Below are 16,709 nucleotides of genomic sequence, written 5' to 3'. Positions count from 1 at the left end.
GAGTTTCCATTATTTCTTATTGGGAAATTTGCTTTGATATACAAATTATGTTATATATTATATTATATATTATAAGCATGTTTCTGGAATGAGTTATGCTTGGAAACCATGGTTTTACTGTATATATGAAATTCTTAAGTGCAGACTTAGAAACGATTGTGTCTCTGTAAATGTTAAACAGTTTTGAGTTTCAGTTTTCTCAATGATAAAATGAAAGTGACCATATATCTAGTTCATAGGATTTCTATGAAAACTATATGAGATGATATGTTTATTTAGTTCTATGCCTGGCACATCAGGCTCCCAGTAATTCTCCTATATGCTTACTATTATATATATATTTTTATGTTAGAGAAGGAGAGAGAGCGCGCCAAGTTGGGGAAGGGGCAGAGAGGGGGAGAGAGAGAATCTTAAGCAGGCTCCACGCTTAGTGTGGAGCCCGACATGGGGCTTGATCTCAACAACTCTGGGATCATGACCTGAGCTGAAATCAAGAATCAGACACTCACCCGACTGAGCCACCCAGGCACCCCCATGCTTATTATTGATGTACATACGTTAGAGCCTTGATAGGCGGTGAAAGACTCCCATTTGATCTAACATACAAATGTTCTTTCTCCAGGTTAAACTGCTCTTCTATGAACCTCACACACGCCCACATTTCACCCACGTTATTCCACACATTGGCATTTGCTTGAACAAACTCCTTTGCTACCTAAGGCTGCAACTGATGTTACTATATAGAAATTGCAAGCTGGATTAAAGACCAGAAATTCAATTTTATATATGCCCACATTGGCCCAGATAAGTCATCTTGATCTTGTTTGGTTAGTTATATCCCTTGTGATGAGGATAATATATGCGTTCTACAAAAATATTGGTTGTTAGCTTTTTCCACAAGTTGGTCTTTTCCTAGCTGCAATCTCTCACTTTACATTCAGGTATATTAATTATGAGATGGTTCCACAAACAAGATAAACAGCAACTCCACCACATTCATTGTACTGGATCTTTTTATGGGATATTGACGAGCGAAGGTTAAAACTACATTGAGCGGCAATTTTCCTTCAATAAGATTTTCAATTCTGTCAACTGCAAGAATGAGTGCCCTTTATTGGTTCCCTGGCTTTCATCATTTTAATTCTATCCCGATGATTCCCAAATGTCTATCGGCAACATTGAATGCCCCCCTGATACCTTTTGGTCATTTCCATTTGGCTGGCCCACTGGCACTACCAACTTAATATGCCCAAAATATCATTTGTCATCTTCCCTAAAAATCTTACCCCTTCTTCATTGCTTCCCATGTCATCTATCTAGTCACTAGGATAGGACATTTGGAGTTACCCCAGACTCCCTCTCTCTCTAATCACCCCATTTAGTCAACCACTCAGACTTCTGGATTTTACTCCTACAAGTTTCTCCTGTGCCCTTATCTCCATCTCTCCGAACTACTGCGCTCGTTTAAACTAACATCATCTCTCCTGGATTCACCTAACGTTAGTCTGTTTAGTAATTTCCCTGTCTCTACTCTTATGTACTGGAATGTATGCTTCATGTGTTTTCAGAACAACCCATCTAAAAGAGAAGTCTGATTGTATCACTCTTTTGCCAAAAACTCTTCAATGGCTCACTGCTGTTCTCAAAACAGTACAAGGAGGGGTGCCTGGGTAGCTCAGTCGGGTGGGCGTCCGAATCTTGATTTCCGCTCGGGTCATGATCCCAGGGTTGAGCTCCTTGCTGAGCATGGATCCTGTTTAAGATTCGCTCTCTCTCCCTCTGCCTCTCTCCACCCACCCCTCTCTCAAATAAAAATAAATAAAGCAAAACAAAAACCTAAGTACAAGCTGCCTGACTTGGGAAACATAGTTTTTCATGATCTGACATCTGCCTACCTTTCCAGCTCTGTCTCTCATAATCTCTAAAGTGCACTTGACATTCCAACAACCCAGAAATATGTTCAGTTCTCTACATAGAGACTTGCCAGGTATAGAAAAGATAAATATAGGACATCCAGTTAAATTTGAATTTCAAATAAACAACGAATTTTTTTTAGGAGAAGTATATCCCATGTAACACGTTGTGTCTTACGTGTGTTTTTGTTCCCACTATCACATCTCCCTGGAATGCACTTGCTAATGTTAAGATTCAGCAGAATTACTGTCTCTTGTAGGGCACCCGTCCTCCACACTCCCTCCCTCGAACCCTGAGTGAATTAGAGGACTCCTGTCATCACATACTGTAATTGTGATTTTTTTGTATCTTTTCCTATCAGTGAGACTCCCTGAGGGCAGGGACCGTTTGTCTCTGTATTGGCATCGTCCAGAAGGGTGCCTGATATGTGGTAGACACTTTACAAATATTTGATGAATAAATGGTTCTCCTGACATTAATATTAATATTTTCTCCTTAAACCCAACATGAAGAATATTTGTGCCAGCACACGTGACAAAATTAGGAGAAAGCCCGTCTTAAAACAGGGCTCCAAACTCAAAGCTGAGAGGACAGTATGTTTTCCCCTAGAGATTAAAAAATTAAAATAAATTTAATGGCGACAATTAAACTTTTTAACCTTGTGAAACCTATCCTATTGCATGAATTTTTAACAGCATCTTTGACCTCAAAACAATACGATGCAGTGGCTCATATTGTTTGATTTTCTATGTCTGTGCCTGCACATCTTTAAACTCCTATGTTTTCCATATTTTGAAGATGTGTCGGCATGGGAGAGTGCTATAAATCCCAGCTAACAACCTGAGAAGGAACTCACGCTAACGCTTTAGTCGGTACAAATTTATTTGCCCGTTGCCTGCATTTTCTTTCACTAAAAATACATTTTTTTACTTAGCCCTGGAAAAAGAGTGCGTTTGAATATCCATTAAAAAGTGAGTCAGCTGCAAATTTGATATTCAACTCTATGCTCGTAGGGAGGACAGGTAAACACACTCATCAGTGAGTAAGCAAAGATTAGTCAGATGGAGAATCTGAACGCTGCAGTGAAATTTCTGCTACCAGCCTATCCTGTTTTCAAAGCACACTCTGTAGTAGTTCATTAAACTAGTTCTTCAAAGGTACAGTATTTTGTAGTCTTAGACATAGAGGTTGCAGCAAAATTTGCTTTATACTCTCCTCAAGGTACCTTGGGTCTGGCTGCTGAACAAGTACCTGAAAACGGAAGGATCCTGGCTTTCATAGCTTGCTGCAAAATATTTTTAATAACAGATGGGACTTGAGAGGGTATTAGTTTGCTAGGACTGCAGAAACAAACTGCGTGGCAGGAAACAACAGAAATTTACTGTTTCACGATTCTGGGGGCCGGAAGTCTGAAATCAAGATGTCAGCATTGTTGGTTCCTTCCGTGTGTTCTGAGGGGGAATCTGTTCCATGCCTATATTCTGGCTTCTGGTGACAGCTTACGATCTTTGGTGTCCCTTGGGTTATGGGGACATCGCTCCGATCTGTCTTCGTCTTCATATGGCGTTCTCCCTGTGTGTCTGTGTCTTCACATTGTTTTCCCTCTTTCTGTAAGGGCGCCAGTCATACTGGGTTCTGGCCCACCCCTAATGTCTGGAGTACATCTAGAAAGGCCCTCTTTCCAAAGACGGTCACCTTCACAGGTATTGGGCGTCAGGACTTCCACAATTCAACTCACAACAGGGAGGAATCTATCAATCTCTGAAATTGTAGACAAAATCAGGAGTTTTATGCACAAATGAGAGCATTTTCTTGGCAAGAGTTTCCATCTCCCTTACTTTCATCAAATTCTGAAGGAGATCCGTACCCTGAAACCTTAAGAGCCACACTCTGAATAAAAGCAGCATTGATGGGAACGGCAGAAAGGGTGTCCTTGACAAAGTTTTGGAGTATTCTTTGAAAGCTGCTAGGTAACTTCAGGATGAGTGTTGTATATCCAGTTCATGATTCACGGCCCCTACCAGATCCTTCCATTTTTTTTTCATTACATTTTTTTCAAGTTTATTTATTTATTTTGAGAGAGAGAGAACAGGGGAGGGGCAGAGAGAGAGGGAGAGAGGGAATCTCAAGCAGCCTGATGCAGGGCTCAAACTCACAAACCTTGAGATCATGGCCTGAGCCAAAATCGAGAGTCGGATGCTTAACCAACTGAGCCACCCAGGCACCCCTAAGCCCTCCCAGGTTCTTTTAAGTCCAGAGCATGGCTTCAAACGCTTTGCCTTTCGCCCATTCGTGATGGGATTATCCCTATTTCCTTATATAGATATTCAAAAGAACATTCCAACTTCCTGCCTGTGTGATATGGATGTCGTCATGCTTAGCTGTATTGAAAATGTAACAAAAGCCTTTAAAACTGCAGAATCTTTGCTGACTAGATGTAATGTTGTTTTATGAGGCCAGCTCAGCACTAGTCTTGCTTACTTTTTAAGTCACACGTGTTGGTGATGATTGTTCTATTTCCGTGGTAGTTGTAAGCTCCAAGAGATTTGTTGAAAGAAATGTTTTGATTTAAAACAGCATGGATAGCTTGTGAAAATATATAGCGGCCAGGCTTTCAGGTATATGATTCAGAATAATTAGGCAGAGATTTATAAGATGCTGATTTCATACTAATTATGTCTCATGACAATGATGTTTTAGGTTCTAAGTAGCTAAGTAGCGATTACTTATAGTTTGAAATGCATATGTTAAATGTAAGTATCTACTCCACTGACAACGATTTTACCCCAGTTTGAGCAATTTCACTGGCTTAGCTGTGATAATGGGGAGGCCAGTTGTTCATGTAGATAGTTAAAGTGTGTGCTAATTAGGTTTGGAGATGATACTAACTAGTGAATTTGCTGGTACATTTAAAATGGGATTTAAATTCAAAGTGACCTGACTATGTAGAGACCCGGTCTTTCAGAAACAGAAATTTAATAGTTGTAAGTGCATCCTCTGGCATAGTTGGGTAGAATGAGTAGCTGACTCCTAGCTACCTCCCTACTTCTTGCCTCCAATCCATTGCACCCCTCAAAAATGTTTTTTTTTATCAAACATAACTCTGATCATGTCCGCATACTTCTCAAAAACCATCAGTGGCTCCCCATTGCTCAACACATTAGGTACAGAATCCTCACTCTGGCGTTTAAGGCCTCAATATTTATTTATTTATTTATTTATTTATTTGTTTATTTATTTATTTTTGTCGGCAGGATCCCTAGATATTTGGAAATGAAATAATACATTTTTGCTAACCTGTGCTTCAAAGGGAAAACTGAAGGAAATTAGAAAATATTTTGAACTGAATGAAAACCTAAATACAGATCGGAATTTATGGCACTTCACTAAAGCAGTGCTAAGTGGGAAATTTATGTCATTAAATGCTTATATTAGAAAGGAAGATAGGACTCAGTTTAATAATATCAGCTGCCACCTTAAACTATAAAAAGTAAATTAAATCTAATGCAAATAGAAGAAGAGTAACAATATATATAAAGGCAGAAATCAATGAAATTGAAATTAGAAAATGATAAATAATTATCAATGAAACAAAAACTTTTTTTTTAAAGGTCAGAGAAGCTGAAATAGCCAAGATTTTTCTTTTTTAAAGACTGTTATAAACCAAAAGCTTTGGACATTGTCTTAGCTTAGATATGTTAGGCTCCCATAACATATAGCCATAAACTGGGTGGCTTATCAACAACAGAATTTTATTTCTCACAGTTATGAAGGCTGGAATTGTGAGATGACGCCGGCATGGCTGGGTTCTGGTGAGAGCTCTCCTCCAAGTTCTTGACTGCCGACTTCTTGGTATCCTAACGCAACAGAAAGAGAGCTAACTGGTTCTCCGGCCTCTTAAGAGGGTACAGCCCCATTCACAAGGGCTCCACCTTTGTGAACTAAATACTTCCCAAAGGCCCCACCTCCAAACACATGAACTTGGGGAAGACACAAATATTCCGTCTATTGTAGACCTAGCTTAAAGTATATGACTCTGAGCACATAGAGAAAAAGATTTACAGCAGTTTGCAAAAAGGGCAAAAATGATAGGACACTTAGAATCATAAATGACGTATTAGTCATTTGTAATTGTTGGGCTATAGTCATCAAATTATTTGGATTTACGGCAAATGCATATAAAGGCAACAAGTTAATGTGGGAAAATAAGGCCCAGTTTTAATTTTGCAGGGGGGAAATGCTAGCTCAGTATTACATGGTGTTGGGACAAAAGTGGTATTGACAGATACTGGTAATTAATTCACTTGCATCTTTCTTTAGAGAAGGTGAACCTATATTCTTTTTTTTTTAAATTTTTTTTTTAATGTTTGTTTATTTTTGGGAGAGAAAGAGACACGGAGGGCGAGTGGGAGAGAGGCAGACAGAGAGGGAGACACAGAATCCGAAGCAGGCTCCAGGCTCCGAGCTGTCAGCACAGAGCCCGAGGCGGGGCTCGAACCCACGCATCGTGAGATCATGACCTGAGCCGAAGTCGGACACTTAACAAGAACCTATATTCTAAACCGGGGGGGGGGGGGGGGACAACAAAAGTATTATGAGATGGTTCCATTGCAAAGAAGTAAACAATACGGGCGGATTTTACAAGTTAAAATCTATACGAACACCTTTGGATCCAAATCACTGGGTAAAACTCTGGGATTCTGATCGGTTTCAGAAGGAGTGCCATGATCGAAAAAATAAAGAGAAAATGCTCGCTTGAGGAGAGCGGCTCTGTAGTTGTTCTAAAGTAGGAGAACAGGTAATCCAGTAAAATCCTAGGGTACACAAATAATATGGAATGGCACGGATGACCATTAATGGCTTCCTTCGGGTAGGGTGTGGATGAAATCATTAAAATGGCAGAATTGTTGAGTGCAGAATGTGAGCCTGTGGGCGCTAAAAACAAAGCATGTAACATGTATCAAAGCGAATGGTATCAAAATGATGACCCAGCACTTTTCACATGGTATTTACTTTGTAAAAGATACTGTGTGTTAAGAAGCTGGTGATGGTGGTGCGCTGGTCTCGGAAGGAAGGATAAACATTCTTGTGAAAATGTTGCATCAATCAGGAAAATAAAAGTGCATTTCAGGCCCGACTGGAAGTATTGCGGTAATGACTGAAGAATCTATTTGTAAAATAGCGTGATTTATTTATTATGAGCTTTGACAAGAGGCATAAACAACCCTCCTAGTAATGAATGTGATCATTGTAACTCCTTCTCCTAGAATTGTCTGTATGCTATGCCTCCTGTAAATATTGGATTCAATCAAATCACGGAGAATATGATTTAGATGTAAATATAATTCCCTCATTTAAAATATGTGAATACTTTTTCTGGAGAGAGGGCTTCAAAAAGAAGACCGATTCTTACCTGTGTAGCGTTGTCTTTGAAAGCGTGAGGAAAGTCGCTGGGCTACACACAGCTAATGAAATGGATTGCATTGTGTTTTCTTTCTAGTCGGACAAGCAGGAGGCATGCCGGAGGTGGGTGCAATCCGGCAAGAGGTTGATCACTGTTGTGAACAAATCGTCCAGAGGATGTGTGCATTTATTTTCAGGAGTCAAGGTCACATTTTAAAATATTTGTATTTGTATTTTTTGTAATGTTTATTTTGAGAGAGAGAGACAGACAGACAGACAGTGCACGAGGAGGGGAGGGGCCGGAGGACAGAGAGGGAGACACGGAATCGGAAGCAGGCTCCAGGCTCTGAGCTGTCAGCACAGAGCCTGACGCGGGGCTCGAACTCACAAACCATGAGCTCATGGCCTGAGCTGAAGTCAGATGCTCAACCGACTGAGCCACCCAGGCGTCCTGAAAATATTTATATTTGTAATTATAAAGGTAATTCATGTGTTTCGTAAGTGTTGGAAGTTTTTGAAACCATACGTAAGAAAATAAAGGGATCGCTTAATACTTCTGCTAGCAGAGAATAACCTGTGAGTATTTTGCTGTTATTCTCCCAGCTGTAGGTTAGTATGTCTGTTAACATAAATGTGTCTCACAGCCCCTCAGTCCTGATTTTTAACTTGAATAAGATTGAAATTTGGGGGCATCAATCATGCCTAATTGAGATTTTAAATTTGGACTATGGGACTTCTAGCCACGGTGAAATAACAGGAACCCAACTCCTACCTGATAGACCTAAAAATACGAATGAAAACTATGAAACAATTTTCAGTTTATTAGACATCTGGCCGTGAAGGACAGCGACCTCTATAAGATGGAAAACAAAGGAGGTAAGTTCTAGGGCACCCTAGTTTATTTGCCTAGGAGGATAATGCATGTGTGCAAGGAGGGGGGGGTGCCTGGACAGTCTCCTTGAGTTCAGATGGAGCCGGGAGTCCAGGAAGGCCAGGGTAGCTAAAATTGGCAGGACAGGATACTAAGAGGAGATTGCTGTACAGAAAGAGAACTCTGGAAATCACACAGGGCTGGGAGTAATTCCTGTTCCCATTAGAGTAGAAACCCTCATAATTTGTGTGGCATTAGGGTACTTGACAGGGTTCTGCCTTTGCAGTGAAAATATGGGTACAACGTCAGGGAAGGCCCTCTGTGTTATTTATTGTCTTTTTGTGTTTTTATTTTTTAATATTTTTTAAATGTTTATTTTGGAGAGCGAGCATGAGTGGGGGAGTGACACAGAGAGAGAGGGAGACACAGAATCCGAAGCAGGCTCCAGGCTCCGAGCTGTCAGCACAGAGCCCGACATGGGGCTCAAACTCACAAACCGTGAGATCGTGACCTGAGCCGAATTTGGACACTTAACTGAGCCACCCAAGCACCCCTATTATTTGTGTTTTTGTTTTTTAGAGAGAGAGCACATGAATGTGAGTGCGAGTGGGGGTCAGGGGCAGAGGGAGAAAGAGAATCCTAAGTAGGCTCTACACTCAGCACTGAGCCCGATGTGGGGCTCGATCCCATGAACCTGGGATCGTGACCTGAGCCGAAATCAAGAGTCAGACGCTCCAGTGACTGAGCGACCCGGGCACCCCGACTTTTGTTTTTTTAAACCAGAGCTAACATGTCCATCAAAGAAACCACTGTTCACCTCCTAGGACTCAGGGGTTTTAGGAATTCAGCCCCTGTAGTTGTTTGCTTACACGGTGGTTTCCGTGGTGTTTCCTCATCCACTACCTAGGAGAGATGTTTTGGTGTTTGACCATCTAGGTGAGCTTGTTCATCTGCTGATGTCATCAGTGGCCTGTTTCAAATAATATGTCTTATTAGACTCTTACCTGCAAATATCAGTGTGGTTTCAAGAACCATCCCTAACGTCAGGGTTATAGCCTAAGAACCAGTAGATTATGAGCAAATCAGACTCTATTTGCCAGCTCATTTGAAAGTGTGTTGCAGATGCCAGGAGGGGCGCTCAGGCATCTGACCATCCTCCAAAGTACACTTTTGCTGCTAAGGGGCTGTTGCTATCAGGGTTCCGGAAAGAGGGATGGCCAGCCAGCGGGACAGCCTTCTGCAGAGAGTCTGGGGGAAGACAGGCGATTGGGGCTGTTCATTGGGAGCACAGGTCTCCAAAGGAAGAAAAAGTGATGAGCGGTCAGCAGGCCGGATTCTAGAGCTGGACAGGGAGGCAGACAGAGGGAGATCAGGGGAAGGGTGCGGTCACGCAGGAAAGTGCTGGGATTGAGACACACACCAGCACGTGGGCAGTCGCCTCCCCAGGAGCTCTGGGGCTCAGGCAGGCCGGACGGTAGGGAAATAAAGCCCGGACAGTCCACAGACAGTGTTTGATTCTCATTGTCCCCTTCCTTCTTTGGGCCTACTTTGGACACAGGGAACTTTTCTTTGTTGCCTGAAAGACATTGGAAAGAAATGAGCCAGAAGACAGAAAGGTGAGCCTCAGGCTGGGAGGAGGGAGAACAGCCTGGGTTTAGACGAATTCAGACCAGGCATCTAGTCCCAGCCCTGTCACGTAGGAGACATGTGACCTTGGGCAAACTGCCAAGTGCTGTGAGCATTAGGTTCTTTACCTGTGAAGTGGGCTTGATGAGTCCTGTCTTGTAGGACCTGCTAGAATGATATATTGGCACGGTGCTTGGCTTTTATGGGATCTTTAATAGCTGTGACTTCTTTTTTTTTTAATGTTTATTTTTGACAGAGCATAAGCGGGGGAGGGGGAGAGAGGGGGACAAGAGGATCGGAAGCTGGCTCTGAGCTGTCAGCACAGAGCCCAATGCAGGGCTTGAACTCACGAGCCGTGAGATCATGACCTGAGCTGCAGTCAGTTGCTCGACCAACTGACCCACCCAGGTGCCCCAAATAGCAGTAATTTCTATGATTTTGACCCCAAACTCTATCATGGTCTCATCGGGGATTGACTGTGTGTGTGTGTTTTCCACATCTCAGAGAATGAGCAGCTCCAGGGAGCAAACCACCAAGTGAGCCCAAAATGCTGCTTTGTAAATAGAACTAAAATGTCCCTGTTAGTGGATATATTATTTAATTTGGATATGGGGAAGTCTTCCCCAACAGAACGCAACTCATAGCTCCTAGAATTGGAGTCAAGGACTAACTGTTCCTCCTTCCCAGCTTCTCTTGCATCCAAACCACAATTTTCACTCATTTCACCCCCACCGAAAGTCTAGCCCTTGCTTAGAGGTGACCACATCACGCTCAAGATAACCTAATTAAAATGCCCTTTCAAAGGCGTGGGGCCTCGGCTTTCCCAGGCCAAGGAAAAAGCGCCAGCTCCCCCGCACCACTTCAAAGGACTGTCACCCTATTCTCAGGAACTCTTGTAGACAATGCATACAGAACACTTATCTGTGCACTGCATTCAGTGGCATGGGGACAGGGGTGCCGTGTGTCTTCCATACGTGCCCCAGGTGGAGACTTCTCTCTGGTTTACCCATGATCCCCAAGGAATTGATTGCTAAGAGCAGTTTTCTATTCTAGACTTTTCTCTTACTTGTAAAACACTTGCAAGAATAAATGAGCCAGTGACCCAGGGCTTTCATTTATTAAGATTTAATTTCTCATGCACACTTTAGCCGAACAAATCCAGGTACAGATCTTTAATTTTACTAGCCAGCAGACTAAACGGGATTCAGGAATCCTAGCATGACCATCTTGTACATTTCCCCCTCTATTTCTCCATCCCATCGATTTTATTGCCGGACTCTTGCGTATTTCTAAGGAAATTCCACTATCTGTGCCATGCTATCTTCTTCCAGATCAGAAAATAAGATCGAAAGTTTCCCAATATGTTTTCCAGAAGAGCAAAATTCTTATTCTTAAGCCTAATGAACAGCAGTAAAGATGTGACCAGGGTCATCCATGAACCTAGACCATGAAGCTAACCTTTTAGAAGCAAGAGCATTTGAAAAATACCAAAACGAAAAAAAAAAAAAAGATAAAATCTGCAATTCAGTCCTCCACTGTTTAGAACTTCGACTGCCCTCTTCAAACAGAGTGGAGGATCTTCCTCAGGCTTCACTCAGGGAGAGAGAAGCTGCTGGACGGGACACTGGAACTTTCACTGGCTGTGACAGTAGTACCATCGGTGGTGGCCACTGTGGCCCGGGCTCGCTCTCGTCCCGCAAAGCTTCTCCATACCAGTACGGGAAGGAAGTGGGGTCAGTGCCAGTGACCTTGGAAAAAAACTGCAGGACTTTCATCTTGCTGGTTTCAGCGTGGGCCCTGGGGCCCCACAGGAGTTCGTATCGCGGAGGATCGCTGTGGGGCACCTGCCGGTATACCAGGTACTTTTCCTGCACTAAATCTTCGGTGATGAGCTTCCTGGGTTCCCCATAGATGAAATCCTTCCTCCCGGCATACACTCCGATCTCGCTCAGCACCCTCCAGATCCTATCCTCAGGGGCATGGTCGCCCTCCATAAAGATCACACCCAGGATAAGGATCAGGAGGCCGGTCTTGGGCATGCCCTGGTCGTCACTCAGCATCCCATCGTAGGTGAGGTCTAGGGTTTTGATAAGCACGTAGGAGTGGTTGACGGGGTCCACTTCCTTCACTTCGAGGCCAAAGACAACCTCCATGCACTCACAGGCTTTCTTGAAGATCACGGGGAAGTGGTTCTTGTGCTCTTTGATACTCTTCAGCATTTCCGCCTTTGTGATGGGCTTCTTTGCTACATACTTGCCACTCAGAAACTGTAGCAATTTACCTACCATCTTGTCTAGGACATCGCCAGGCAAGATCGCCGGGTCTGGTGGAGCCTGGGAGGCACCTGCATCCCGTCTTGGGCGGCCGGAGCCCTCATTTGATTTGCTCAATAGAGTGGCTTCCCCAGACTGCTGGAGAACACCTGGGTTTCCAGCAGCAGGCACCGCCTCTGGGGCGCCCTGGATCAAAGGAGAGAGAGGAGAAGAGGCAGTTTCCTTCTCAGTTGCAGGAACCTGTGCAGCTACCAGGCCCTGAGCCTCTCTTTGGGCCTTAAGGCCTACTTCAAGCTCGTGGCTCTGACTCTCACTGTGAGACATGATGACCGGTGTCGGGGGCAGCAGGCAGAGGTATGGGCAGCAGGTGGGTGACGGCAACCAACTGGCCTGAGGGAGAGAGGAACAGCGTGAAGGACTCAAGTGTGTCAGCTCCGACAAAGGCCATCATAGCAGGTCTTCCCTTCCTTAGTACTCTAGGCATCTCCTGTCTTCCTGATTGGAGAAGGGCTGGACAGACTCTGGGGATCTCTCTTCTGGAACAGGGGGTCACCTGTCCTTACCTTGATGCCTGCCAGGGTCTGGGACTCCTCCCTCTGTTGACCTGAGGTCGCCTTCCTTAACCCAAGGCCTCACCGCCGTGAGACAAGAGAGGAGGAAGCGAACGGGGTGCCACATTCAGACGCCATGCCCTGGGTCCTATCTTGTCTGACGGCAGGGGCAGGGGCAGCCGGGCCCCATCTGTTCTTGAGTAGGGGTCCACCGCATCCTCCATCCTCACATTAACTCCTGGCAGAACCTTAGACTCATGCCTCTGCTAACTGCCTCCAGCTCCTTGAGACCACCAGGTAGTTCAAGTAGCAGTGAGGGTGCATTACCTCTGGACACTGTGTACCAGGGTTTCCCTAGGCAGAAGCAGGGGGGAGAAGGGGACTTATCTCTCCAAGGGCCAGAGGTGGGGAGAGCCCCCAATCCTTATTCAGGGTCCTCATTTTAACTCCTGGGAGAGCCTGGGGTTCCTCTCTCGATGGCCTGACATGACTCCCTCTGCTGGTGTGAGGCTGTCCTGTCAGACCAAGGCCTTCACTTCCTTGAGACCAATGAGACAAGTGAAGAGGTGTCACATCCACCCATCCCTGCCCAAGATCTTCCAGGGCTGACAGCAGGGGTTAAGACCCAGGATGTTCTGGGATGGTGGCTCGATTTCGTCATCCCTCCTGGTACTTAACTCAGTGGCCAGCAGGAGCTGAGATGCCTACCCCTGGTGACCTGAGTGGCCTTTCCAGACAAAGATCCCTACGTCCCTGAGATCCACCCCCCGCCATGCCAGCTGGAAACGAGGGGGGACTCAGGTAGACTGACATGCTCGTGGGCTACCAGGGGCGGGGCAGGTTTCTGTGGGGACCTCTTTGTCTGAAGTGGAAATTACCCTTAGCCTTCCATTAGCAATTCGTGTTGGGCCTGCTTTCCTTCCTTTCTGCAGACCTGAGGCTGCATCCCTCACCCCGAGGCTCTGTCTCCTGGAGAGGCCAAGTAAGTGAGGGGGTGACAGGGGGTTGCAGGAAGATGCTTCTGCCCTACAGCTCTACTTGGAGCCTCGCAGGGCTGACGGCAGGAGCAGGACAGGGCTGGAGACCCCTGTATCCATGGCTGAAGGTCCTCTGGTCCCACATCAGAGTCCTCACCTTGACTCCTGCAGGGCTGGGGCTCCTCCCCCTGTACTTGAGGTTGCACCTCTCAGACCAAGGCTGTCCCCTCCCTAATGCCACCGAGAAGGGACTGAAGCTGGGCTTCGGCCTCCCGGGCCTGCCTGGTATATACTAGGGCTGATGGCCTGGGGTTGTGTGGGTCTCTGCGCAATTCCCTCCGTGTTCTGGCAGCTCTCTTCAGGGTATCCCTCTTTATTCCTGGGAGGGCCTGAAGCCACATTTTGTTGACCTAAGAATGTTGCCCTCAGGGAAACGCCCCCATCTTCCAAAGACACTAGGCAAGGAGGTGAGCAGGGCGGACGGGGCATCTGTATCTGACAGCCCTGGCTGGGGCCCCTCACGGCTGAAAGACAAGACAGGTTTCTGTGGGGCCCGCCCTATCCTCTCGGCCCTAAAGATCCTCACCCTTGTACCTGGCAGGGTCTGAAACTCCTCTCTTCGATCACCAGATATTGGGTCCTTCTGACCAAGGCTCTCACCTCCCTGAGACCCCCGGTTCGGAAACAGGAGGAGGTTCCGCCTGACGCTATCTTCCGGGGTCCCCGGGGGCTGACAGAAGGGGTCACGAGAAACTTCTGGAGAGGTTCCTTAGGGTTGGGGGGGGGGGCGGGGCAGAGCCACAGTCCTTCCCGAGGACTCCCCGCCGACTCTCGACGGGGCCTGCGCCCTCTCCCGTTGGCGAACCCGAGAACGAGGCCCGCAGGCCCAGAAACCCATCTCCCAGAAACCACCCACAAGGAAGTACAGAGGGTTGGGGGAGGCGCCTCGGCCCAAGCGCCCTGCTCCGGGCCACCCAAGGCCGACGACCAGGAAGGGTATCTGCGTGCCCCCCCCCCCCATCCGGAAAGAGGTCCCCTCGGCCCTCCATAAGGGTCTTCACCTAGAGGCCTGCCTCCTCCCTCTGAGGACTTGAGTTCACGCCCCTCAGACAAAAGCCTTTTTCCCCCTCAGGCTCTCAAAATGGAGGCCCGGATTCGGCCCGTCTGGGGCCCTGCGCAGGGGCCTGTAAGGCAGACGACGAGCGAGGTGGGGGTGGAGAGCGAGAGCTCCCCCTCAGCCCTCATTCTGGGTCCTCACCTTAACCTGGCCCCCCCCAGCCGGCGGCACGTCCCTCCGACCACCGGGGCCCGCTTCCCGTCAGAGAAAGCGAGGCCCTCGGGCTCCCAAGATGGCCGTTGGGATCAACCACATCCGGGACCCCGCGGGGGTCCTTCCGGGCAGCCCACAGGGGGCGGGGGAGGGGCGTCGGGGCACCCGCTCCGCGGCGAAAGCTACCGCCAGCCCTCCCTCTGAGTCCTCACCTGACGGGTGCTGGAGCCGGCCCCGTCCCTCAGGTGCCAGAGCTGAGCCCACGCCCGGGACTCCTCCCTCTGGCGACCTGAATCCACGCCCCAAGTGATAAAGACAGCCTCGCGGTCCCCCGGACCGCCCTAAGGCGGAAGTCAGGTACCTCACTTCCGGGAACTCTGCCTGGGGCCTTCCAGGGACGATTGTGGGGGCAGGGAAGAACTCAGGGCCGTTTGTGTCTGGGGAGAGGACCCCTGGCTCCTCCTCCCGGTTCTTTACCTTGAACTCCCTCTTCTGACGGGAGTCCAGCCCGCTCAGAGGGAACCTCGCTTCCCTCAGATTCCGAAAGGCAGGACGCAACACATCCCTGTCCTCAGCCTGGTGTTTCCTAGAGTTGATAGTAGGGGCGGGTCCCGATCTACTTGGAATGGGAAAACCCCTGACCCTTACCTTGACTTATTGCACTGGCCGAGTCCCCCGCCCCCTGTTGAACTGAGGCCTCATCCCTCAGGTCAAGGCCTTGATCTCACCAAAAGAGGAGGCAGGCTCGGTCTTGGCATGACGGGCCCGAGTGGGGTCTGTCCGAGCTGACAGTAAGGGCAGGCTTGCGGCTCCCTATATATTGTGGGATACTCCGCAAGTATTTATATTTCTTCCTGATAGGGCCTCTACCCCCTGCCTTTATAAGGCCCCCTGAGATGCCCACCGCACAAATGCAGACGATGTGAGTGGTAAGTGATAATTGTTCCTGGGGCCTCCCTGGGGCTGAAAGCAGGTGTGCATGCCTGTGGGGCCCCTCTGTTTGGGGTGGGTGGCTAATTCAGCTCTCCATAAGGGCCCTCACCTTAATACCTGGCAGGGCCTGGGATTCCTCCCTCTGCTAGCCTGAGTCCTGCCCCCTCAGATCAAAGCCCTTACGTCCCTGAAAATGTACCCCTTCTCTAGTAGAAATCAGGCTCTGCCACATCTGGTCATCACGTGCCAGGGTCTCTCATGGCTAACAGCTGGGGTAGGATGGGCGTGGGGACCTATCTCTTCTGTGGTGGGAGTTCTGGGTTCTCCCTCAGGGTTACTACCTTGACTTCCAGCACTGAGTTGGCCTTCGCCTTCCATGGACTTAAGCCCGACCGCTTTGAACCAAGAGTGGAACACAACCCCCCAGGTTTGTTGTCTTGGCACATACAGGTAAGGCGATAATAAATCTGTAAAAAACTTAAGGACAGTTAACAGATTTCCAGCATTCTGAATCTGTCAGGAACATTTTATAGTTGTCTCCATGAAGGTCTTGAACATTTTTGTGAAGCTTTTTCTTAGCTGATCTTCGGATTTTCATGCCGTGGTGAATGGGATACGTAAACGATTTTCACAATGCACTTATCATCCTCCACTTCTTTACGTTTTCCCAGAGACAAATCAATAAAAGGTTGCAGCGTCAATGAGACAGAGGGTAGTGTCTTTTTACAAAATTTGTTTTTTCCAGCTTTATTGAACTGTACTTGACAAATAAAAATCGCATGCCTTTAAGGTATATAATATGATGTTTCGATACGTATTGTGAAATGACTATGGCAGTTGAGCTAATTAACATATCCGTTACCTCCCATAGTTACCACTGTGTGTGTGTGT

At 47.0% G+C, this 16,709-nt stretch overlaps 1 protein-coding gene across 1 annotated transcript; it reads right to left on the bottom strand.

The window, feature by feature from the left end:
• Positions 1-10,912: 10,912 nt before the first annotated feature.
• LOC109250468 (putative MAGE domain-containing protein MAGEA13P) lies at positions 10,913-15,216 on the bottom strand. The gene is given in 3 exon segments (XM_019421518.2): positions 10,913-11,505; positions 11,508-12,477; positions 15,098-15,216. Coding segments are annotated over 2 exon segments (1,005 nt in total). The 5' UTR covers positions 12,412-12,477; positions 15,098-15,216; the 3' UTR covers positions 10,913-11,404.
• Between the last annotated feature and the right edge of the window lie 1,493 nt (positions 15,217-16,709).

The sequence above is a fragment of the Panthera pardus genome, unplaced genomic scaffold (assembly GCF_024362965.1).
Source record: "Panthera pardus isolate Hobbes unplaced genomic scaffold, ASM2436296v1 HiC_scaffold_27, whole genome shotgun sequence".
In the NCBI taxonomy this organism is placed as follows: Eukaryota; Metazoa; Chordata; class Mammalia; order Carnivora; family Felidae; genus Panthera; species Panthera pardus.
The sequence above is the reverse complement of the archived record's forward strand: the minus strand, read 5'-3'. Positions and strand labels throughout refer to the sequence as shown.